Here is a 24,791-nt window from a genome sequence, read left to right on the forward strand (position 1 = left end):
TTATATGCTATGTAACTCATGTATATTTGTCTATGTGAAAATTAATAAAGATTTTCTAAATTAAAATAAAATAAAATAAAATAAAATAAAATGGTCCAAGTAAAAATGAGCGAACAGCAAAGGGAGTACTCTAAGTGGCTTTTCGCTCAGGGTTCTGTCTCCCAAGGGGACCGAGACCGTTAGACGAGAGCTGCACCAATGACCTTGCTGTCAAGTCCCATCAGACTGTGCTGGAGGGGTGGGGAGGGTCGGCTGTTTCCCCAGTTCCCTGATCCAACAGGAGCTGCAAGTGCCGCAGGGCACAAGAAAGTCAGCCACTAACAGGGAAACAGCATTTCATGAGCCGGAAGAGAAAGTCCTTGGGGCTGGCTGGATCGCACATTGCAACTTTCCAATAGTGGGCTGCTGCAAGGCAGAGCTTAGCATGCATAGAATACCATGGGCACCAGGAAATCGGCAGCTGGTTTGGATACAAGAACATCTTGGGTGCTGAAAGCGGTGATACGGCAACTTGCTCCCAAGGAACATAGCTGTCAACTGTCCCTTATTTGGCGAGACAGACCCTTATCCCAGCGCTGTGTCCCGCTGCTGTCCCTTCTTGATGATGTCCCTTAAATTTCCCGGGTTTCAAAGGAAGCAGCTCCTCTCCCTCCCTCCCTGCCGGCCAGGGAAGAGGGAGGCTCCAACTGTGTTGCTTGGCTGCATTGCTCACCCAATAAGGAGTCTAAGAACGACTGGGGGTGGAGCTTGCATGCCTTGTGCGAATCAAATCGCCGCGTTGCCTGGGGACTCGCCTTTGCTCAGCGCTTCCCAGCAGAGAGGTGACGGTGGTTTTCCTTGCTGCATCCCCTTTGCCGGGTTGCTGCGCTGTGGGAACCACCGCTTGAGGCTTTGTTTGGCTACTGGCTGGGCTTTCTGACTTTGGCTTGGAGGGGCTCAGAAGCTGAACATACCTGTGCCTGGAAAATCCCTTATTTTGGCTGCTGATCCCTTATTTTTGAGGTTGCTGGCCCCTTATTTTCAAATCTGTAAGTTGACAGCTATGCCAAGCACACATGTTCAGGGTGACAAACAGTATCCAACAGCACATCGTAGCAAAATCACATTCTGATTCTACTACAGCCAGGCTATTGCAGGGAGAACATTTTCAGTCTCTGTACCCATCTCCAATGCATTTCAGTTCCATCCTAATACCTCTCCTGATTAGATCCCATTTCATAGAAACTACAACATTCAGCTTCCTCTGAAGAAGCGCTATTATCCAGCCAGCTCCTCATGTTAGGCGTATGGCATGCTGCATTCCAAAGGACTGGAGTGAAACATCATTAGAACAAAGAAATAAGGAAATGGCAAGGCTTAGGGGTGAAATGTTCAGCTAGTTTACAGGTTCAATCAACTACCATCAGCCAAAGAACATACAAGCGCTCCATAGAGTGGATACCATCCTGAACTTCTAGGATGAGACATACTCTTGACACAAGTGAGCATCTAAACACAACCTTGATTTTCTTTCTTTCTCCAGAAACGTTGTCTTATTCATATGCAAATTCAGGCAGATTTAATCAAACGAGAAAACTGGGTAACTAAGGAACAAGTGAGATACAGCACCATTCAAACAAAAAGCAATAGCACGCATGGCATTTCGAAAAAAGGTGTGGGGAAGGCATGTTCCTCTGTTCCTGCCTGGTTGGATCAGGACCCTGGTGGAAAGGGGGTTAATGTGCCTTGGTCAGACCCCACCTGGAAAGCTGTGCCCAGTTCTGAACATCACAGGATATTGACAAGCTAGAACATGGGTAGGCAAACTAAGGCCCGGGGGCCGGATCTGGCCCAATCGCCTTCTAAATCCAGGCTATGGACGGTCTGGGAATCAGTGTGTTTTTACATGAGTAGAACGTGTCCTTTTATTTAAAATGCATCTCTGGGTTATTTGTGGGGCATAGGAATTCGTTCATTTCCCCCCAAAAAAATATAGTCCGACCCCCCACAAGGTCTGAGGGACAGTGGACTGGCCCCCTGCTGGAAAAGTCTGCTGACCCCTGAGCTAGAATGTGCACAGAGGAGGGTGACCAAGATGATCAGGGGTCTGGAAAACAAGTCCTGTGATGAACGATGGAGGGCGTTGGGAATGTTTAGCCTGGAGGAGAGAAGACTAAGATATGAGAGCAATTGTCCAACACCTGATGGGCTCTCAAATGGCAGGTGGATCAAGGTTACCCTCCAGAGGGTAAGACCCAAACCAATGGATGCAAATGACAACAGAGAAGGTTCTGACTCAACATCAGGAAGAACTTTCTGACAGTAAGAGCTGTTTATGGCAGTGGAACGGACTCACAAAAGAAGTGGTGGACTCTCCTTCCTTGGTTTTCAAGCATCTGTCATGGCCGCTTTAGCTGAGATCCCTGCATTTCAGGGGGTTGGACTAGATGACCCTAAGGGTCCCTTCCAACCCTAACTCTTGACAACAATGATTTTATGGTGGTCAACGCCACGCTAGAAATCCAAACGCCTCAACTCCCTGTCCCCACATAATCACAGATATTTAACAGACCCAGCCCACCCTTTCTCCTTGCCCAGAACTTCCAGCCACTATAAACCAGCCCAAACTAGAAAGGCTTACAGGGTTTTGGGGACACGGGCATCTAGTTTTTCTCCTCCTTTGAAGAACAATTCTTTTCCAATTGTCTTTGTTGAATTATTCTGCTATCTATAGTCCAGTTTTGCCAGTGTATTACCATCATTTTGTCCCCCTAATCCTCGCCTCCGGAGTGTCTGCAATCCCTATCCCATAATGCAAGCAGGATGATGAAAGCACGCTCCGTTTCTCTGTCCAAGTCATTAAATAAAGCCTGCGCTAACTTTTGTTTACACCAACATTAGAAAGGGAGATTAATTTAGCCCCACAAGATTATGCAAAGACACTGGGGATTATGATTTTTTTTTTAAGTCGCTGTTGTGTTTCTGACGGGGAGCAGCTTGGCGTTATGACAATGCTGTCTCCGCTGCAAGGCCATATCGATCCTGCTCAAGTGTTGCGCTGTACAAAAAGAAACCCTCAGCGACTCTTGCTTTCTCGAGCGTAATCGAGACTTCCCTGCAAGCCACACAACGGAGAGGAAATTAAGGTTGATGGGTTGACTTCTCACTAATTCAGATTGGAGATAAACCTCCAAAATGGCAGCTCTCTTATCCATGGCAAGTTTCCAACACAGTTTACTAAGCTCTGACACAGAAGTTGTACTCAAAAGCATGCACATTTAAAAAAAAAAAGGGTTAAAAGTGGCACACTAAAAGTGTTGGTGCTGATCTTTCAAGCCCTAAATGGCCTCGACCCAGTATACCTGAAGGAGTGTCTCCACCCCCATCGTTCTGCCCGGACACTGAGGTCCAGCTCCGAGGGCCTTCTGGCGGTTCCCTCCCTGCGAGAAGCCAAGTTACAGGGAACCAGGCAGAGGGCCTTCTCAGTGGTAGCACCCGCCCTGTGGAACGCCCTCTCACCAGATGTCAAAGAGAAAAATAACTACCAAACTTTTAGAAGATGCCTGAAGGCAACCCTGTTTAGGGAAGTTTTTAATGTTTGATGTTTTCTCGATGATGGTGGTGGTGGTGATGTTGGGAGTCGCCCAGAGTGGCAAGGGAAACCAAGCCAAATGGGCAGGTAATAAATAATAAATTATTATTATTAGTCCATAAAAGTAAATATTGATCAGCTTACCGGTCAAATGTTGGCCTATCTCATCAGGTGACTGTAGACAAGTCCCCCCCAATCCACAATCAAACCCACCATGTGCAAAGGTAAGAAACCTGTGAGCCTCCAAATTTTACTGGACTACAAGTCCCATTATCCCTGATGGGACCAGCCATGCTAGCTGGAGCTCATAGCAGTTGGGAGTCCAACCACACCTGGACCCCATCTCCTGCGACTTAGGAATTGTACTGTCTCTCTTAAGGGAGAGGGGACATGTAAATATTAAAAGAGTCCGTGTGGTTCAGTGTTTGTGAGTGTTGGCCCAGGATCTGGGAGAACAGGGTTCAAATCCCCACACGGCCATGAAGCTCTAACAGGGTTGTTGTGAGGATAAAATGGAGAGGAGCAGAACTACGTAGGCCTTGGAGGTGGGGTATAAAGTTGCAAATGAAGAGAGTTGCTAGGAAGCACTTGGAACACTAAAGCAATCTTTTTTAAATGGCAAAGCTTATTTTGATTAAATACACAGAGACAACTTACAGCCCACACAAGTTTGCAGCTGAACATGAGAAAATGAGATGGCAAGCACCTACCTAGAAAACCAACTATTTTCACTTTCACAATCCAAAACCAATCAGCCTGCTTGACAAAGCACCGCTCCAAAAATCCAAGGTGAAGTGAATATACTTAACCCAACTAGGGCACAAAATTTCCCCCATGTACCCTTTGGGGCTTATCTGGCCAGCCCGGTATTGATCTGTCTCTCTGGGACACCAGGGCTTCTAGCTAAAGAATCATGTCCCCACCGATCTGCCATGCACTCATTGGGAGTGACATCAGAGGAGACCAGACAGTGACCTCAAGAGAGACAGCAAGGCCAAGCGGACAGGGAGGTTAAGGTGCTGAAGAAAAGTTTGGAGGCACTCAAAGCACAAAGTCCATCGTGCTGATCTTAAGGGGATGGTGGCCAGCCAAGGCAAGGGGAGAGCCTCACACAAGGCCTTGAGCAAGAAGAGCCTCCCAAAATCTAGGGCTGAGCCCTGCTTCAACGCCTTCTTGAGAAAGGGAACTTCTGGGAAAGACCCCAAGGGTTATCTAGTCCAACTCCCTGCAATGCAGGAATCTCAACTAAAGCATCCATGACAAATGGTCATCCAACCTCTGCTTAAAGACCTCTATCCCTTCCATCCCATGGTCAAACAGCTCTTCGTGATGTTTATCTGGAATCTCCTTTCTTGTAACTTGGATCCGTTGATTCACGCCCAACCCTCCAGAACAAGACAAAACAAGCTTGCTCCCTCTTCCATGGGACAGCCCTTGAGATATTTGAAGAGACATCACCTTGCCGACAAAGGTCCGTATAGTTCAAGCTATGGTTTTCCCAGTAGTGATGTATGGAAGTGAGAGCTGGACCATAAAGAAGGCTGGTCGCCAAAGAATTGATGCTTTTGAATTATGGTGCTGGAGGAGACTCTTGAGAGTCCCATGGACTGCGAGAAGATCAAACGTATCCATTCTTAAGGAAATCAGCCCTGAGTGCTCACTAGAAGGACAGATCCTGAAGCTGAGGCTCCAAGACTTTGGCCACCTCATGAGAAGAGAAGACTCCCTGGAAAAGACCCTAATGCTGAGAAAGATGGAGGGCACAAGGAGAAGGGGATGACAAAGGACGAGATGGTGGGACAGTGTTCTCAAAGATACCAACATGAGTTTGACCAAACTGCGGGAGGCAGTGGAAGACAGGAGTGCCTGGCGTGCTCTGGTCCACGGGGGGATGAAGAGTCGGACACGACTAACGACTAAACAACAACAACAATCATATCTCCTCCCACTCTCCTCTTTTCCAGGCTAAACATACCCAGCTCCTTCAACCGTTCCTTATCAGGCTTGGTTTCCAGACCCTTGATCATCTTGGTTGCCCTCCTCTGGACACCTTCTAGCTTGTCAACATCCTTCTTAAATGGTGGTGCCCAGAATTGGACACAGTATTCCAGGTATGGTCTGACCAAGGCAGAACAGAGCGGTACTACTACTTCCCTTGATCTGGACACTAGACTTCTGTTAATGCAGCCTAGAATAGTGTTAGCTTTTTTTGCTGCTATATCACACTCCTGACTCGTTTAGAGGCAGCCCTCAATCCAGTGCTGTCTCCAGCTGACCTCCTCTAGGTCCAGGAAATGACGCAGTCCTACACATTCACAGCACAAAACTCTAAAGTATTCTGGTCTGCCAGCATGCTGAAATTGTGGGAACACTTTTGGAGCAGTATCAACTGTCTCAATAATATCAGGGTGGGTCCTATAACACACACACACACTCCTATCCCTGATGGGTGCAAAGATATAGTTTCAAGCATTGAGGCAATCTCAGAAACGAGGTGGTGGGGCTGACTATGAATCCTATCAGCTAAGGAGAGTTATTTGGTATCCTTTCCCTGCGCTCGTTATGACTAGCAAGATGAATTATGCAAAAAAGCAAGCGTCGTAAAATGAAGTGGTCCCAAAATAAAGGAAAATTATGCAAAATCTCCTCGTTTTGAATGATTTATACAGGCCACGGAATTTGGATTAGCTAGGCAGAGAACTTGGAATTCTAGTCCACCCTGACCACTTCTCTTCCGTCAGACGAAGAGGGTGGAATTAGCAGCTGTTCTCACATCTACCCTACAGCTGCATAGCAGAAGATAAGCAACTTGCCATTATTCTGAGGGCTCCGGATGGCTTACGAACATCTGCCTGCTTCTTCCCCTTCCACAAATGGACAGCAAACACAACAGCTCATAATGACAAATCAATAAGGGAGAGCTTTGGGGGGAAACAGCCATATTACAGGAACAGAAGAAAAATTTCCCCAGACGAAGGCTCATGAAACATTTAATGTTTCCAACATTACTCCTCCCGATGTTTTTTCGCTGTCGCCGCCCGCCAGGAACTTCGGGTGACAAAAGTCAGCACGGGGAGTCTTCCGCCAAGCCGTAATAGCTGCGAGCACCCCGCGGGACAGAGGCAGGGGGACGGCGTTTGTGCTTTGCGCTCTCGAAATCACAGGGCAAAATCCAGATAGAAACAAACACGCCAGGAATGCCAACAGAATCAAGATTTGCTGCTTGTCGGACTGCAGTTTCATTGCTGCTTGGGGCTGGTGAGGCAAAAAATTCAGAGAGCGATGGAGTAGCCATCTTGTTCTGCGCATCGCTCATGCGAGTCTCAGGTCCGATGGGTTAAAGCAGCAGCACAAATTCAACTGACTATGTGCCTACTACGATTCCTGCATCTCCCTATCAAAGTGCTGTCTTCAAAATATCCATTGCATTCAATATAGAAAGGCTGCTCGCATACCATACATTTAAAGTACTAGTATACCACTTTAATGGGATGCGGGTATCGCTGTGGTCCAAACCACTGAGCCTCTTGGGCTTGCCGATTGGACGGCCGACGGTTCAAATCCCCACTACAGGGTGAGCTCCCATTGCTCAGTCCCCGCTCTTGCCAACCTAGCAGTTCGAAAGTACATCAAAGTGCAAGTAGATAAATAGGTACCGCTCCGGCGGGAAGGTAAACGGCATTTCCGTGTGCTGCTCTGGTTCGCCAGAAGCAGCTTAGTCATGCTGGCCACATGACCCAGAAAAACTGTCTGTGGACAAACGCCGGCTCCCCCAGCCAGTAAAGCGAGATGAGCGCCACAACCCCAGAGTCATCCGCGGCTAGACTTAGCTGTCAAGGGTCCTTTACCTTTCTATACCACTTTAAAGATTCATGGCTCCCCCCACCAAGAGTTCTGGGAGCTGTGTTTTGTTAAGGGTGCTGGGTGTTGTTAAGAGACCCCTGATCCCCACTCCCAGAGCTAGTGGTTTATCAGTCATTCCCTGCCCTCTATAGCACAAATGGGAAATGCAAACATCTGTCCTTAAAATACCTGGACCTGCACTAAGTAATCCTCGTCCTGTTTCTGTAGAAAGTAACACACACTTTTCATCCCCCAGGACTCTGCTCTTGCAAGGAAACAGAAAGCTTCTTAATCTCCAGGTCGCAGGTACAAACCCTACATAGGGCCAAAGATTCCTGCACTGCAGGGGATTGGACTAGATGACCCTTGTGGTCCCTTCCAACTCTACAATTGTGATTCTTCAATGCATTACAGGGGGTAGAAATCCTATGTTTACTGACACCAGTTTCACAAGATAACTAAAGGCGTTAAAAGCAGGACCCTGGGATTTGGCATTTGTTTTAACTTTACCATTATATTTTTGGAACACGCTCAGTATACCTGATGGAGCTTCTCCACCACCATCATTCTACCTGGACGCTGAGGTCCAGCTCCGAGGGCCTTCTGGCGGTTCCCTCGCTGCGAGAAGCCAAGTTACAGGGAACCAGGCAGAGGGCCTTCTTGGTGGTGGCGCCCGCTCTGTGGAACGCCCTCCCAGCAGATGTCAAAGAGAACAACAACTACCAGACGTTTAGAAGACATCTGAAGGCAGCCCTGTTTAGGGAAGCTTTTAACGTTTAATAGATTATATTTTAATATTTTGTTGGAAGCTGCCCAGAGTGGCTGGGGAAACCCAGCCAGATGGGCGGGGTATAAATAATAAATTATTATTATTATTATTAAAAGAAAATATTTATGTGCCACTGACTGCATGGCTTCAGCAACGCTGCATGCATAAGCCGTGCTGCCAGTGAGGCCTGCTTTCATTCCGAGAAGTTTTTGCCAGAGATTCACCCCCATTAAAAAACACTCCAATAAGCAGGAGATGACAAACCGTGCCTTTCTGCCATCTGAGGTACAAGGCTTAAAAACCAATTACCTTCAGCCGCTGGAGAAATGTATGCATTCCAGGGCAATCTTACACTTCTTAAAATATGTCACTGATGCCATTAGAACGCCCACACCGAGAGCACTCCTGAAAGCCCAGAGGGGCGGAAGGAGCTATGGTAGCATTTTTCTGCCTTCTTATTCCAGAATGCAAAGCAGCCAGTGCCTTGCAAAAGGCAAACATTTGTCAGTGAAAGAACTGCGGGACAGCAGGGTGCAATCAACGCAGGGGGGAAACTTGGGCTGGCCCACGAACAGGTGCCACGAGCTCACCTGCAGTAAAGCCTCTCATGTTATGGTGCCCACAAGGCCAAAACACCTGAGAGGAGCCCAGGTGGGTGCCATCGGGCAAGCGAGGGGCTGCCTAAGTTCCCCAAGGGTTTTCCCATCTCCACAAAATACTTGGGGAAGGATAGTTAGGAAGACAGGACACACAGCCTTATGCAGGGACAGCTCGACAGCGGCTCTCCAGGACTTCAGGCAACATGCTCTACGTGGGGCTACCCTTGAAGGTGGCCCAGAAACTACAACTAATCCAGAAGGCGGCAGCTAGACTGGTGACTGGGAGCGGCCGTCGAGACCATATAACACTGGTCTTGAAAGACCCACGTTGGCTCCCAGTATGTTTCTGGGCACAATTTAAAGTGTTGCTGCTGACCTTTAAAGCCCTTAACGGCCTCAGTCCAGTAGACCTGAAGGAGCATCTCCAACCCCATCATCCAGCCTGAACACAGAGGGACAGCTCTGAGGGCCTTCTGGTGGTTCCCTCACTGCGGGAAGTGAAGTTACAGGGAACCAGGCAGAGGGCCTTCTCAGTAGTGGCTCCCACCCTGTGGAACACCTTCCCATCGGATGTCAAGGAAATAAACAACTATCTGAATTTTAGAAGACTTCTGAAGGCAGCCCTGTTTAGGGAAGTTTTTAATGTGTGGTGCTTTGTTGTGTTTTTAATATTTTGTTGGAAGCCGCCCAGAGTGGCTGCGGAAACCCAGCCAGACGGGCGGGGTATAAATAAATTATTATTGTTATTGTTACCTTACCAGGAGATGCCAAGGATTGAACTGAGGACCGTGGCATGCAAAGCAGAGGCTCCGCTCCATCAGGGTCACTGATAGAAACTGAGATATAATACCTAGGAGCCAAAAGGCACCATAAACCTCGCCACAATAGAATGCCCAGGTGCCCCGTAGATCAGCTGATCGGCACAGCAATGTGGCACCAAAAGACACACATCTTTGGGTGCTGCGCTGCCCCACAAACCAGCTGACGGGCACAGCATGGCAGCAGCGCCAGCCAGGCAGCCAGAGGGAGATGTTAGTCGCCAAACGTGGTGGCAGCAGCGCTAGCCAGACAGCCAGAGGGAGATGTTAAGTCGCCAAACGTGGTGACCAGACATCTCCACTTCCACACCAAAGGCTGGCTGCCTGTCGCAAAATGTGCCTGGTTAGTTTCAAACACTGACCAGTGCCTGACTCGGACCCGGGAGGCAAGGGTTCGAATCTCCGCTCAGCCATAAATCTCACTGTGCGACCTTGGGCCAGCCGCTGACTCTCAGCCGAACCGACCTCACAAGGTTGATTTGGGGATAAAATGTAATAAATAACAATGAATAGCACTGAGCCGCAGCCTCTCCCCCAAGTTAAAGCAGCATTTGGAAGGGCAAGCTGCCCACATCCGTGGAACAAGGAACAATCGCTTCTGGGCAAGCAGCTTGTCGAACCCTTTGCAAACAGAAGTACAAGAGAGCTGCAAGCTGCAGGCTTATTGGCAGAGTATTAAGTTCATATATACCAACAGAGCTAACTTAATTCACTTGTGGTTTCTAAGGGGGGTGGGAGAATCACAACCCGACAAATAGCGTATGGCTGGGTTCACAGGAGAACAACTTTTAATACAATGCATCCCGTTCCTAAATATATTCTCATGTCTTACAGAAACACTAAAGTAATGACCTTGTTTGCATGCATTCTGCCCATTCTACACAAACACGATTGCCGCAGCTTCCTGTTGCCAACACTATCCCACTGAAGTACTAGCAGATGACAAGGAAGCGCATGCAACAAGGGGACAGAATTCCTCACAAGTTAGCATGGTTTGGAGGAGGGGACACAGGCCGCTCCATCAATCCCCTAGGCATAGAATAGACACATGGACCTCTCCTCCACATCCAAAGGTCTTATGCAGGAGGGATAGAATCCCCCATCCCTTCTCAGCCAGCCCCCAGTAGGCTAATATTATGTATTTTTGTAGGCAAGTAGGCTTTATTTTACAAGGCTGCACTATCCAGATCTACAACCTCCACGCTGTAAACATAGGGTATTGTTAAATCTCTTCCATTTGCATCGTGTCTCTCCTACGAGGCATTCACAAGCAGCAAAATGCAGTACAGTGGACGCTCGGGTTGCAAACGTGATCCGTGCGGGATGCACGTTCGCAACCCGGAGAGTTCGCAACCCGCGTCTGCGCACGCGCAGGTTGCAATTCGGTGCCTCTGAACATGCGCAAAGCACGATTTAGCGCTTCTGCGCACGCGCGACCGCCAAAACCCGGAAGTAACCTATTGCGGTACTTCCGGGTTTCAGCAGTCCGTAACCTGAAAAAATGTAACCTAAAGCATCTGTAATCCGAGGTATGACTGTACCTTTTCATCCTCACCAGCCACTATTTATCAATCAGTTTTCCCAAAACCGCTCTGCTAAGCATCATGGCTAAGTGGGGATTCGAACTCAGCTCTCTCAAGTCCAGGTCCAAATGCTATGCCACATGGCCACGCTAGATCTCGGTAAATAAGTGTTGGGTATGGAGTGGAAATGTATGGAAGTGAGAGCTTAACTATAAAGAAGGCTGATCGCTGAAGAATTGGTGCTTTTGAATTGTGGTGCTGGAGGAGACTCTTGAGAGTCCCATGGACTGCAAGAAGATCAAACCGATCCATTCTGAAGGAAATCAGCCCTGAGTGCTCACTGGAAGGACAGATCATGAAGTTGAGGCTCCAATACTTTGGCCACCTCATGAGAAGAGAAGACTCCCTAGAAAAGACCCTGATGTTGGGAAAGATGGAGGGCACAAGGAAAAGGGGACGACAGAGGATGAGATGGTTGGACAGTGTTCTCGAAGCTACCAGCATGAGCTTGACCAAACTGCGGGAGGCAGTGGAAGACAGGAGTGCCTGGCATGCTCTGGTCCAGGGGGTCACGAAGAGTCGGACACGACTAAACGACTAAAGAACAGCAACAGTGGAGTGAAATGTTCATCAGGAAACACGAATGTTTGGAACTTAGAGAAGCGCCCTACGTTTGTGGCAGGGACTCCGCTTGACAGAGGAAGGAGAACCTTTCTCTATCCATCGTCTCCAATATGTAGCATCTGGGATTTTCCTAGAAGAGCTCAGGCCAAGGGTGTGGGCCCTGGGAGGGCACGTCATTCCTTGGTAATATGGAGAAGGCCGGCAAACTGAGCCTGCTCTTGCTTGGAGTACTGAGTCCCCCATTGCGCTGCTCAAAAGCCACTTCATTCAATTTGTTTTAAATCCTCCCATTTCTCAGCTAAGCGGAATTGCTTTTCCTTTTCCTGCTCTCTGAAGAGCGTGCACATGCCCCGGCCTCCATTTGAACACAGCCCAAAGGACACCGGACCATAAATCAGGTGAACCGTCGGCAAAAGAACAGTCCCTTCAACAAGTTTCTCTGGAGCAGGTGAGTGGGAAAGACATTATTAGCACAGCAGGTACGGCCATTATTTTAACAACAACAATCCACCAAATTTCCTCCCTCCCACCCACCCACCCAAATCACTTTTTGTTCTGTTGACAGTGAGACATGGCCAGGCTGGACACCCACAATTTCCGCGAAATGAGCACCAATTATACCTTAGAACAGCCTTTCTCAACCCCAGATGTTGTTGAACTACAACTCCCATCTCCCCTAGCTAGCAAGGCCAGAACTCAGGGGTGATGGGAGTTGTAGTCCAACAACAACTGGGGACCCGCAGGTTGAGAACTGCTGCCTTAGAAGATAAATGATAATAGAAGATAAATGTGTTATTTTTTCCTTCCATCTGCACCTACTCAAAAACAAATTACAGGTACAACTGTGCCTGGGTCAATGAAAAATATACATGTCTGAATCAAACCAGAGTCACCACGAAGTCTCAGCAGTTAGCTTTGCTGTAACCCACTGCCACAATTAGAAGCTTCATCGCCCTAACAGGTTGGTACCACTCTAGTCTGGTTTTATTTCTGCACTAATTCTGGAGGGCACCAGGTTGGCAAAAGCGGCTGTAGGGCATGGAAAGAAGGGCTTGAGTTGAAGCCTTGATGGTAAAGGTGGGTTTTTAAGGCGGGATTTGGAGAAAGACAGGTTCATCACATATAGATGTCCTGAAAGCCAGTTACAAACAGAAGGGGTTGCAAGGGAGGAAGGATGCAGCTGTCAGAAGAAGCAGGAAGATCCAAATCATCATTATCATCATCATCATCATCATTATTATTATTATTATTATTATTATTATTATTATTATTATTATTATTAAAAGTGGAACAAGTACAGGAAATCAGAAACACTGATTTTTTTGGTGTCCTCAGCAGACATGGGTGCCAAACTCTGAAACATATATTTGCACGGAGTTCTAAAAGAACCTGCTTTAAGGAACTGAAAGCAATTTGAGACCAAACTCTGCACCTAAAACCACATTCTTAACTTTTTCGGCACTCCCCCACAGCCTAATCTTTCCCACACATGATATATACAGCCGCCTCTTGTGATGACATTACAGCTTTTACATAACAAGGGACAAAATTTTGCAAGCACAAAGAAACACGCAGGAGGCCTTGAAACAGAAGTAACATGTGTCCAGTGCCTCGTGGCTGCATGGAAAGGTGACCGTACGCGGCTCAGGGTCAAGGAATTTGGACAACCTGCCAGAATTCCTCCTTCGTTCAGACACCAAACCCCCAAGCCGCTCAGAACATGAGGCTGGGGCAGCGGGAGAAAATTCAGAGGCAGTCTAATAACATCAGACACGACAGCGAGGAATCCCACCCACCCCCTAGTTATTACAGCTAAAGTGCACCCCCTCTGTACACACATGACCCCTCAAAACCCATAAAGTTCTGATGGAGAGGAACAGAAAAGCATATTTACACAGGCCGGCTACGAGTCCCTCCGCAGGGTCGGATCTATCACGTATTGATTTTCTGCCTGGTGTTTCTCTCGTACTGAAGCCTTTCTCAACTTCCATTGTGCCTAGAAATTATGACCAAAGTGGTAATCAAATGGATTAGAGCTTCAGAGGCTTTTACCCTGAACTGGCCATCTGGGTTTGGTAAGGAGGTGTAACATTTCATGGATCAGGGAAGGAGGGTTTCAGTCAGCAAAAGCTGCAATCCCCGGCCCACTTACTTGGGAATAAGCCCCATCGAATTTAGTGGGGCTCGCTTCCGAGCAAACATGTGCAGGATTGGGCCCCAAGGTGCTGCAGGCCAGGACTCCAATTAGTTGAGGGGGCGAGTTGCATCAAATTCATAGGTGACAAACCGAATGGTTCAGAGTGCCAAGAGGACTTAGAGAAAACATTTGCACAGACGTCCTGAGATTCCCTGCTGTTGCTGCAGGGTTCCTGGTTTAGGCAGGGAAACTTTTGAGAGCCCTTCCATCAAATGATCCTAAGTGCCAAGGCCCCATTGGGTTTTGAGGACCACAAAAACCTACGTCACTCTGCTGTAACAGGGAAAGATGTGCACATTCCTAGAGTCTCTTCATGTGAAGATTAAAAGAATGCACATAGAAATGGTGGTTTTCGTGCCCCGATCCCTCTTTGCATTCCCATTCCAAGTGACTAGCCAACCATCCATGTAGTTCTGCTATTTTCTCCTCCCTAGATGAGATCTCAAGACCCATCAGAGGCTGTTCATGCAGTGGTAGGAGCAATACATGACACAGAACCCAGAAGGTTAATAATAATAATAATAATAATAATAATAATAATAATAATAATAATAAATTATTTATACCCTACCCCCATCTGGCTGGGTTTCCCCAGCCTCTCTGGGCGGCTTCCAACAAAATAGTAAAAATACAGTAAAACATCAAACATTAAAAACTTCCCTAAACGGGGTTGCCTTCAGATGTCTTCTAAAAGTCAGATAGTTGTTTATTTCCTTAACATCTGGTGGAACGGCAGTCCATAGGGCGGGTGCCACCACCAAGAAGGCCCTCTGCCTGGTTCCCTGTAACCTCACTTCTTGCAGGGAGGGAACTCCCAGAAGGTCCTTGGAGCTGGACCTCAGGGCTGGACGATGGAGGTGAAGACGCTCCTTCAGGTCTACTGGGCTGAGGCCATTTAGGGCTTTAAAGGTCAGCACCAACACTTTGAATTGTGCTCGGAAACGTACTGGGAGCCAATGTAGGTCTTTCAGGACTGGTGTTATGTGGTCTTGGCGGCCGCTCCCAGTCACTGGCTGTCAGCCATCCATGGGTACATTTGGCCCATGAGCAGCCCATGGCCAATCCTTATAATGCACTGCAAGGCTAATGTTAAGCCTCTTGGGTCTCGTTCATCACCAGCATGATTAAAAATGGCCTCTAGGTATGGACTCTAGAAAGATACCGTATTTTTCGCCCTATAGGACGCACTTTTTCCCCTCCAAAAATGAAGGGGAAATGTGTGTGCATCCTATGGGGCGAATGCAGGCTTTCGCTGAAGCCTGGAGAGCGAGAGGGGTCGGTGCGCACCGACCCCTCTTGCTCTCCAGGCATCAGGAGAGCCCCAGCGCCAGCCCCACAAGGTCGGGGGACAGCGGGAGGTGCAGCGCGCCTTTCCCGCTGTCTCCTGACTTGGCTAGAAGGCTGGCGGGGGGAGAAGCCTGCTCCTCCCCGTCGCCAGCCCTGCAAACTCGGGGGACAGCGGGAGAGGCGCAACGCGCCTTTCCTGCTGTCCCCCGACTTGGCTAGAAGGCTGGCGGGGGGCTTTCCCCTCCTCCAGCCCCGCAAGCTCCCAGAGCGATGCCAAAGCTGCACGCAGCTTCGGCATCGCTCTGGGTCCTGTTCTGGGGGCTGGGGGAGGGGGAAGCTCCGCTTTCCCCGCCCCCAGCCCCACAAGCTCCCAGAGCGATGCCAAAGCTGCCAAAGCCCGAGCTTCCCCAGCCCCGCGCCGGGGGGGGAATAATTTTTTCCCTTTATTTCCCCCCCCCCAAAAAAAATCTAGGTGCATCCTATGGGCCGATGCGTCCTATAGGGCGAAAAATACAGTACACATCTTTTGACCCTACCAAGAGTGCCGTAGAGCTTTATGATCACGGTTAGCTTGCAGATGGAAGCATCAGCAAATCAGGAATATACATTCCTTTACTCCCACCATTTCACAAATGATCAGCATGGATATATGAGGGTGGGCAGACGGTCTGAGATAAGCTGTTGGCCAGTAACTTACCGGCCTAAAATAATCCGAGGTCCGGTAAATTATTTGCAGTGCTGCTGTTCCAGTTTTGCAAGAAATGTATATGTGTGTGTGTGTGTGTGTGTATATATTCTGGCTACTGTCTGCTCAGGACTGTTAGCAACCATTGTACATCGCAAAAGAAGTAGACAGGGGAGTTACGATCCCCAAAGGACTAACCTTTAATGGTCGTAAAGTATGGGGAAAATGAAAAGGCGGAAGACTCACACCTATAGTCCTGTCTAGCACATCCCAGCCCAGAGGTGGCTGCATTTGGGTTGCTGGCATGCCTATGAACCCAACCTGGCTGCAGGCCCTGAAAGGGTTAGGCCTGTAGGAGGCAGCAGAGTAAAATCAATGCATCTATGATAATGGGTCTTTGGCTCAGGGGGTTAGTAGTGCTTTTAGCCAGTGACAGGGAGGCTGGATTTTCATACCCAGTGCCCACAGAAGTAATTTACATTCAGGAAGAGTTCAGTGCTAAATGGGTCGATGGAAGCACATCGAGGCAGGCAGAGAACTGTCAGCACCTTAAAAAAAGTGGAAGGGCGGGGAGATGAAGGCTGGAAGGAGGAAGGATACGCCTGACAACAACAACAACAACAACAACAACAAAATAGCAATGGGGAAATCAGAGTCACTGCGTCTTGTTTTCAGCTGTCCCACCTGGTAAAGACTAAGGTTCAGCTCATGAGCTTCCACTGAGCAGGGTCTTATTATTACTGGCCCCTTCCAGTCTGCTTAAAGAAGAAGCAAACCTCAAGGTTTTACATTTCAAGCCTCTTAGATGGCAACAAATTTAAGCGGAGCGCTGCTGTGAACTTAGCACAACGGGCACTGACTGCTTCGTAGTGACTCGGGGACAAATTGCTAAGGGCACAGCCTCCCTCGGCCCTCATAATTAAAAATATAGCCAGCAACAGAGGAAGCTACGTGAACAGAAAATGCCGTGTAACTTAGAATTGTTTCTGCCAACTGGGAGCCCATTTCCAGAATCTCAGGCAGAAAGAGGTCTTCCTCATCACCTGCTGAGGGATCCCTTCACTGGAAATGACAAATATTGAACCCAGGGATTCTGAAATGCGAATCACAGGCTGTTTCGCAAAATTAAGGCAATCCAACCTCCAGCAGTGCTTTGTTTTCATGTTGTATGGAATCTAACCCTCCCCCAGCCCACTCAGCGTGGAGCAAGGGGCTGCCCCAGAACTTGCAAGGCATTTCAGAAGCCCAGTCCGTCAGGGGAAAGAGCGGCATGGTTCTGGTGACCGGGACTTCTCAGGTTGGCTACGCAGCGGGAAACAAAACCTGACGTCTTACTCAAGATTGGTAACCTTCCAAAGGATAAGAGATGAGCTCTAGATTCCTGAACCTTGCCATTCTCCCATGTTAAAGCCAAAACTGCCCGTTTTTAATACTGGTAACTAGCAACTTATGTACATTTAACTTAGGGCTTGCCATACGTCCGAAAATCGTTGCAATGCCCGGGAAAATCCGGGTGTATGGTGACCCATGTCAGAAGTGTAGATTTTTGGTGAATTTCGTTAAAAATACCCTGTAGTTCAAAAACTTCATTTTTTTTGTTAGATTTTGCAAAAAGAAGAAGCAGCAGCTCAGCAACTCTGCAAAAAAAAAGCCTCTACAATACTTGTGCCTGGATATCCACTTTTTGAAATATGGCAGCCCTATTTAACTTGAGTGCATTCAGCTTTATGAGCCTGACAAAGAAAAATATAAATAAATAAAAGGGGGTGGGTGTCTGGGTAGGGGGAAAGACCCTGGAGATCCCACCGGCCATTGAACCCAACGTTTTATACACAATTTTGGCTTCACTCCTCATGCCGTCCCATAACATAACCCTGTGTAACTCAAGTGTCAACTTCAGGGGAGCCTCCAAACTATGGCTTGAAGGACTGATGAGGACAATATTCTTCGTCCGCCCCACATGTATATTTGCCGACTCCAACTATGGCTGGTGCTAAACTACTATGTTCAGTGCCAGTCCTCCAAGCTATAGTTTCTTCACATTCTGATTTGGAGGGGCAACCACACTAACCATACCTTGCCAGTTCAGGCATCATGGTCAACTATGGCTGGTCTTAAAACAGCAAACAGCGTCCTGGAGACACGTGGGGGAAGGTTCATGGAAGTCCACAGTTTGATGTGGATTACCTAAACTATGGTTTGGAGGATCATCTGCCGAAGTGTTTGATGTTATCACCAAATTCACCCAACCCAACGGAATTAACTCAACCACACTTAGTGGTAGCGCTCACACATTGCATGCAAGATATTCCAGGGGAAACTGGCAATCCTAAGACCTCTGAAGCCTCAAGACCTTGCAGATCCCCAAGCAGGCCAAGAATCTAATTCCACAGAAGGCAGCTGTTCGTTAGGCAGTTCCTTAAGGCCTCACAGTCTATTCTCGCTCAGGGTCCCTGCAGAAAAGTTCTTGAACCCTTCATATCATCTACCTACTATGACATTCACTTGACCAGAAGCTAAGAAACCCTGGGTTCTTCTTGGTCAAGTGGTTCAAGAATTCCCTTCTCCATCACCACCTGGAAGCTGCAACAGTGGTGGGCTTGTTCTGCATCTCTTATCTCCAATAGCAAGACACGGTTTAGGAATTTCTCTTTTGCCACCTTCCAGCAGTCTGTGACGAGGACACCAAAAGGCAACAGGAGATGCTAAAACCTAGCATCAGTGCCGCCACCCAAAAAAAGCACTCTTTCCTCAACAGAAATCTGTATTAGGTTAATACCTCCCATTGAACTGACCCTTCCCCTGGGTACCTAACAAAATTCTGGCCTTAAAATTCCAACACCATGTGCAGTAATGTGCGTAACATACAGATACAGTTTAAAACCTTCTCTGAATGTCTTCAAACTCCTCTCATACTCCATCTTAAGACTTTTAGCAGAATCAGACAAGGATGGATGGCTTGAATACCCGCAGCACCCCTTCCTCCCCTTAAATAATTATTTTTAACGTTTGCCAGATGAAGAGTTCTGGGGAACTCAAAGAGGTCACACACTATTTTGCAATATTTTGGCTGGGCTGATGAAGGTACTGCCTTAATGTGGCCTTTGCATTGTGATTATTTTTCTTCTGATGCCTACTTTTAACTTTAGCTTAAAACCAGACTTCTCTGGGATTCGGGAAGAAGACTGTTACTCGGCCGCCTCCCATGCCTTAAGCTCGGCTCACTCCTGCTACTTTCACGCTGTTGTTACGCAAAATGCAGGCGTGCTGGTTTATCCCACCAGACCCACACAACCAGCGCTTGACAGCTGAGATGCAAAAGGAAAAAGGCAGCTTCCCTCCTTGCTGCGTCCGCACCAAACTCAACAGTGACACTTTCGTCAGCATCCAGCGTGACGACCCACATGTGGGGCACACCACCACACATGCAAAAGATCAAAGGCACCAATTTGGGGGCAGGACCGTCCACCTGGCAGGGTCCATCGCTGGCGGGGCAGACCAAACCACAGCCTCACATCGTCTCCTATTGGTCAGGGGACAAACACGGCCACACGCAGGACTCAGCCGGAGTCGCCTGCCGCCTGTCCACGCAGCCATAATTCTCACGCCCAGCTCCATTTGTAGAAAAGACCGCCAGCCAAGGTCAGCATCCAAGGGTTAATGCAAACGGTATTGCACGCACAGCGGGGGGTGGGGGAGGGAAATAATAATTTCCCCGCCTTGCAGTAGGTTAGCAAGCAGCTGGCAGCATCCAAAGAGCAGCCCCGGAAGCTACCAGTCCTCCAGCTCTGGATGCTCTGAGCCAGCGCTGCTGCATCCCGGTTGCGCTCCACCCAAATGCCAATCTTCACCCCCCCGGCCCCCAACCCCTCCCACTGCACCAGTGGGGGCCCAGCAGAGCATCCCAATCATTCCACAACACCCAGCTGGGCGCAGATGCACCCACAGCTGCAACCGCCAGTTCCAAACCTGAGCCGCCATCTCTCCCCGCACCCAATTCAAACGGGGGGGGGGGGAGCGGTTAGGAAGAGAACCACGCATTTCCACCACCCACCCAGCTCCGCTTCAGGGCTTGAGACGGCTCGACACCCCCCCCCCAGTCCGTCCTTCGGTACGCCTCGTGTTGATGTAAATAAGCACCCAAGCCATTTCCACCCACGAAGCCTCTCTCTCTCCCCCCCCCCCAGCCTCCGCTCGGCCAAACCCGCAGTCCTCCATGCTTTTGCAACATGCTCGGTCCTGGAGGAGGCAATCGCCCACCAAACACGCCCCTTAGCCCGGTTCACTTGGCTCGCCTCCAACTTAAAGAGCCCATCCCTCCAATAAAAAAGAATAAAACCCTCCCCCCCCCCACAAGCCACAATCTGCACCAACGGCTTCCAGCTTGCCCCCAATCCATGCTAATTGTACCCCTATGAGCGAGAGGCAGAAACCCAGCTCCGGAAGACGCAGGAGCAAAATAATATACAATAAATGCGATTCAGGGTGGGAAGAGATTTCGATCTCGTGTGCATGCACACACACACACACACACACCAGCTCTGGATAAGGAAGGGGGAGGGCGGTGACCCCCCCCCAGCAGAGAGGAATGGGGCTGCCTTAAACCCAGAGGCACAGGGCAGGTTTGGGGCAACTGGCAAGGTGGCGGAAGCAAAATATCCACGACCAAAATTTCAGCAGGAGGAAAGGCAGAGAGCCACCTGATTGCAGAGGGAAGGGCATGGGCAGGTGCCATGCGGTGGGGGGGGGGCACCCAAGCCCCACCACCACCACATGGGGGCAGAAAGCAGGACCCCCAAGAAACAGCTGTGAGGTCCTGTCCGGAATGGCATATTCCTCCCCCAGGAGTGGAAAAGCTCCAGGGCCGATGGATGGCACTGGTCTCTTCAACCAATCCCTGCAATGGGAGGAGGTTGTGGGGGGGGGGTCTGATCAGTTTGAAGGGGCAACTCAGGGAAGGTCCCATCCCTGCACAGTTATGGGGGGGGGGGACTGGAGAAAATTGGGTGGGTGGGAGTCTCTAAAAAGAGCCACAGGATCAGGGGTGGGGAAAAACCTTCAGGGAAGGGTCCTAAAAGGGGAGAAATGTGTCAAGGTGAAGGGGGGGTGTCTCTGGAGCAGCCCAGGCTTACTGGGGAGGAGGAGGGGGAAGGGGGGGCTGTCCCAGGCTGGAGAGGGAAAGGTCTCCCAGGAAGTAGAGGAAGGTGACACACAGGGCCTTCCAGGGGTGCCCCCCCACCCTCAGAAAAGAGGGCGATCTGCCCTAGCAGGGGCAGAATTTGGGGTGCGGGGTAACCCTCTGAGCGCACTGAATGTACCAAGGTGCCCTCCCTATAGCAGGTGGGGCATACTGTTACTGTGGGGGTGTTCACAAGGGGGGCGGGCGGTCACTATGCAAGCTCTCCAGCAGGGAAGGTGCATTGGGGAAAACAGGGAGGGTTGCGGGATCTATGAAGGGGGTCTTCCTACATTGAGGAAAGGGGTATGAATGCCAAACCCCTCCAGCAAGGGAAAAGAAAGACAGACGGATTATAAGGAGACAGGACTGTTGCAGGGGGGGGGTCCATAGATGAAGGGGGGGGAGCTGCAGAAAATATGGGGTAGCCCCAAATGGATGAAATGGGCGAGGGTCAGATTGAGCAAAAAGGGTCTGAAAGTGGATTGAGGGGAAGGCAGGAGAGAGAAAGTGCCCCCTTTCTCTGTATTTTCCAAAGGGAAAAATTAAGGGGGTTCTGCAAGGAGATGGGTGGGGTTGATTCGACCAGATGGGGTGTATTTTTTTTGGGGGGGGGGACACGATGACGACTAAAGTATAAATGGAGCTGGCTTGGCCGAAGGAGGAAATAAAAAACAAGAGGATTCGGGAGGGAATGGAGGGTTTTTTTGGGGGGGGAGAAACACTACTGATGCGAGAATTTCCACCTGGGGTGGAGGTGGTGGGGCAGATTTTGGGGAGGGGGCTGGGCGGGAGGTGTGGGGGGGCGCCTATCCTTGCGCTGCAAAGCGGCTGATTTGGGTGGGGATAAAACCCCCCGCAAAAAACCCAAGAGGGCAGATTTGGGGGAGGGGGACCTGGAATGGGGTTGGGGGGGCTCTGATGCAGTAAGCTACTCCCCCGTGGTTAGGGAAGGGGGGGTTTTTTGGCTGTGGGGGCGGGTTTCCACCTCACCCCCAGTGGGTTGGGGGGCTTTGGGGGTCCACACATATCCCCAGTTCGTGCTGTGGGGCAGGAGGGGGGCGTGAATGGGGAGGGGGTCTCTTCCTGCCTCCCCACCCCTGTGAGTTGCTGGGGGGCTGCTGTGAGGGGGGATCTCTCCTCTTCCTCCTCTCCCCCCCAAAGGATTTGGGGGTCGTGCATGGGGAGGGGGGTCTCCTCCTGCCTCCCCACCCCTGTGAGTTGCTGGGGGGCTGCTGTGAGGGGGGTCTCTCCTCTTCCTCCTCTCCCCCCCAAAGGATTTGGGGTTCGTGCATGGGGAGGGGGGTCTCCTCCTGCCTCCCCACCCCTGTGAGTTGCTGGGGGGCTGCTGTGAGGGGAGGGTCTCTCCTCTTCCTCCTCTCCCCCCCCAAAGGATTTGGGGGGCGTGCATGGGGAGGGGGGGTCTCTTCCTGCCTCCCCATCCCTGTGAGTTGCTGGGGGGGCAGCTGTGAGGGGGGGTCTCTCCTCTTCCTCCTCTCCAAGGATTGGGGGCCGTGCGTGGGGGGGTCGTGCGTGGGGGGGGTCCTACCTCTCCGCCATCTTCTCCCCCGAGCCGGCGGGGTCGTCACCGGGCGCGGCGAGGGGCGGCGGCGGCCCCCGCCCGGCAGCCCATGGCCCCGGCAGCGCTGCGGCTCCTCGCCCGCCGCCGCCTCCTCCTGGCCGCTGACGGAGCGAGCGACGGAGCGACGACGGACCGACGGACGGGCTGCCAGCGCCGGCCAGGAGGAGACGATGCCGCCGCCGCCGCCGCGTCCCGCCGTCACCACCGACAACGGCCCTCGGCCAATGGCGCTCGCCGACGGGCGGAGCCAAGGCGGCCTCGGTTCCGCCCAGCCCGCCGGCCCCGCCCTCCGCCTCAAGGGCTCACGGGAAATGTAGTTCCTGCGGCCGTCTCACCTGAGGTGGCGGCGGCCATGTTTGGGCCTAGGAGAGGAGGCCTCTCAAGGGCATCCAGTCGGCCCCTTGGCAACATGTGGGAGAAAATGTCCCCGCTTAAAAAAATAAAAATAAAACTCTGTAATGAAATGCCTCTCTCTTTTCAGGCAACGGAAATGGAATAAGGCAGTGGGGGGGGGGAAGCACTCTGCATATGTTCAAGAGTGCCATGCCATAGAATCAAAGAGTTGGAGGAATATGCAGCTGTCCCATATGGGGACTGAACCTGCGACCTTGGCCTTATCAGCACCACATTCTCAGACCCTTCAAGTGCCCCTATTTTCCCGGTACGTCCCTGATTTAGAGAAGTCGTCCCAGTTTCTCTTTTGTTCCAGTTTTACTGTACAGTGGTACCTCAGGTTACAGACGCTTCAGGTTACGCATTTTCGGGTTGCGTACCGTGCTGAACCCTGAAGTACCGGAACGGGTTACTTCCAGGTTTTGGTTCTCGCGCATGCGCAGAATCGCGAAATCGCACTTTGTACATGCGCAGAAGCACCGAATCACGACCTGCACATTCGCAGCGAATGCTGTAGGTTGCGGACGTGCCTCCCGCACGGATCGCATTCGCAACTCAAGGTTCCACTGTATTTACATATGCTGGAAGCTGCCCAGAGTGGCTGGGGAAACCCAGTCAGATTGGTGGGATGCAAATTTATTATTATTATTATTATTATTATTATTAATCTCCTGTGGCAGTGAGTTCCACAGTTTATCTATGTGCTGTGTAGTCCTTTCGTTTATCCGTTCTGAATCTTCCAACATTCACAGACCCTCCAGGTGCCCCTATTTTCCAGGTACACTCCTGGATTTACAGAAGCCGTCCTGGTTTCTGATTTGATCGCAAAATGTCCAGTTTTTCCTTAGGATGTCCATATATTCACCAGATCAACATTGCAGGGTATGCAATCAGCTTCTCAATGCATGGTCCTGTATTCTAGTGCTTTGAGAGAAGCATAATTTTTTCCCTCTATCCACATTCTCCACCCCAGGTGTCATTTTACGAACTATCCAGGGCTTTTTTCCAGTACAAACTCCCTGGACCTGACATCCGTCATGTCTCAGGTGGGCGCCATCACCGTTATATGAGAGCAAGCAAGGTGTTCGTGATGAATTTTGGCACCTCTTTTTCGGGAAAAATAGCACTGCTTCTGTCATGACTCCTCGTACCCTCCTTTTCCCAGAGGCATGAGGGAAGCGCATAGGCGCCACTACTGTGTGGCCTGGTTTGTGGGACTTGTTATTTCCCTGCAAATGTATGGAGCCTCCGCCGTCTCCTAACCTTCACCGCCCCCCCAGTTTTGCACCTTCACAGTCTCCTGACATGGATGCTGAAGGTTGCAAACAGCCGTGTATATATGTGTGTGTGTATATATATATATATATATATATATATATATATATATATATATATAATCTGCGTGTGCACATAGATATAAAGTTGTTGAAATCGGCTGAAAGCCTTCCTGCGGCATTTCTGTTCCCAAATCTTCTGTGCTTTGTGCAGGGAGCTTTCCCTCTGAAAACAGCCTCTTGAAGTATTTATAATATCTTATTTATGCAGAAGTCTTGCTAGCCGCTTTTCCAATTAAAAAAACAGAGAGAGAGAGAAACAGATAGATTCCTCAAGGTGACGTACAGGAGATAAATTATCTCAATTTTATACAAATAATATTTTCTCGCCCAAACGCTGTTTGTGGGCCTGTGCTGCCTTTCCCCAGGTGCCTTCAGAGAAGGAATTAT

The 24,791-nt window shown here is 49.9% G+C and overlaps 1 protein-coding gene and 1 long non-coding RNA gene across 4 annotated transcripts in view; one reads left to right on the forward strand and one right to left on the reverse strand.

Annotated features, from left to right (window-relative positions):
• Positions 1–22,833, reverse strand: part of ARHGAP39 (Rho GTPase activating protein 39) — a 198,011-nt gene extending 175,178 nt beyond the window's left edge. For 2 of the 3 annotated variants that reach the window (XM_081204444.1, XM_081204442.1), the window contains exon 1: positions 20,121–20,149. In XM_081204444.1, the coding sequence (XP_081060570.1) occupies positions 20,121–20,134 (14 nt within the window). In that variant the 5' untranslated portion in view covers positions 20,135–20,149. Of the gene's footprint in view, positions 1–20,120; positions 20,150–22,641 lie in introns of those variants that run through there. The other variant, XM_081204443.1, reaches the window with a different exon arrangement.
• On the forward strand, positions 12,252–14,335 carry LOC308592591. Its single transcript, XR_014010569.1, has 3 exons — positions 12,252–12,396; positions 12,491–12,818; positions 13,083–14,335. It is a non-coding gene; the product is annotated as an uncharacterized lncRNA (long non-coding RNA).
• Positions 22,834–24,791: the final 1,958 nt, after the last annotated feature.

This window comes from Podarcis bocagei (genome assembly GCF_964188305.1).
Source record: "Podarcis bocagei genome assembly, chromosome: 8".
Lineage (NCBI taxonomy): Eukaryota > Metazoa > Chordata > Lepidosauria > Squamata > Lacertidae > Podarcis > Podarcis bocagei.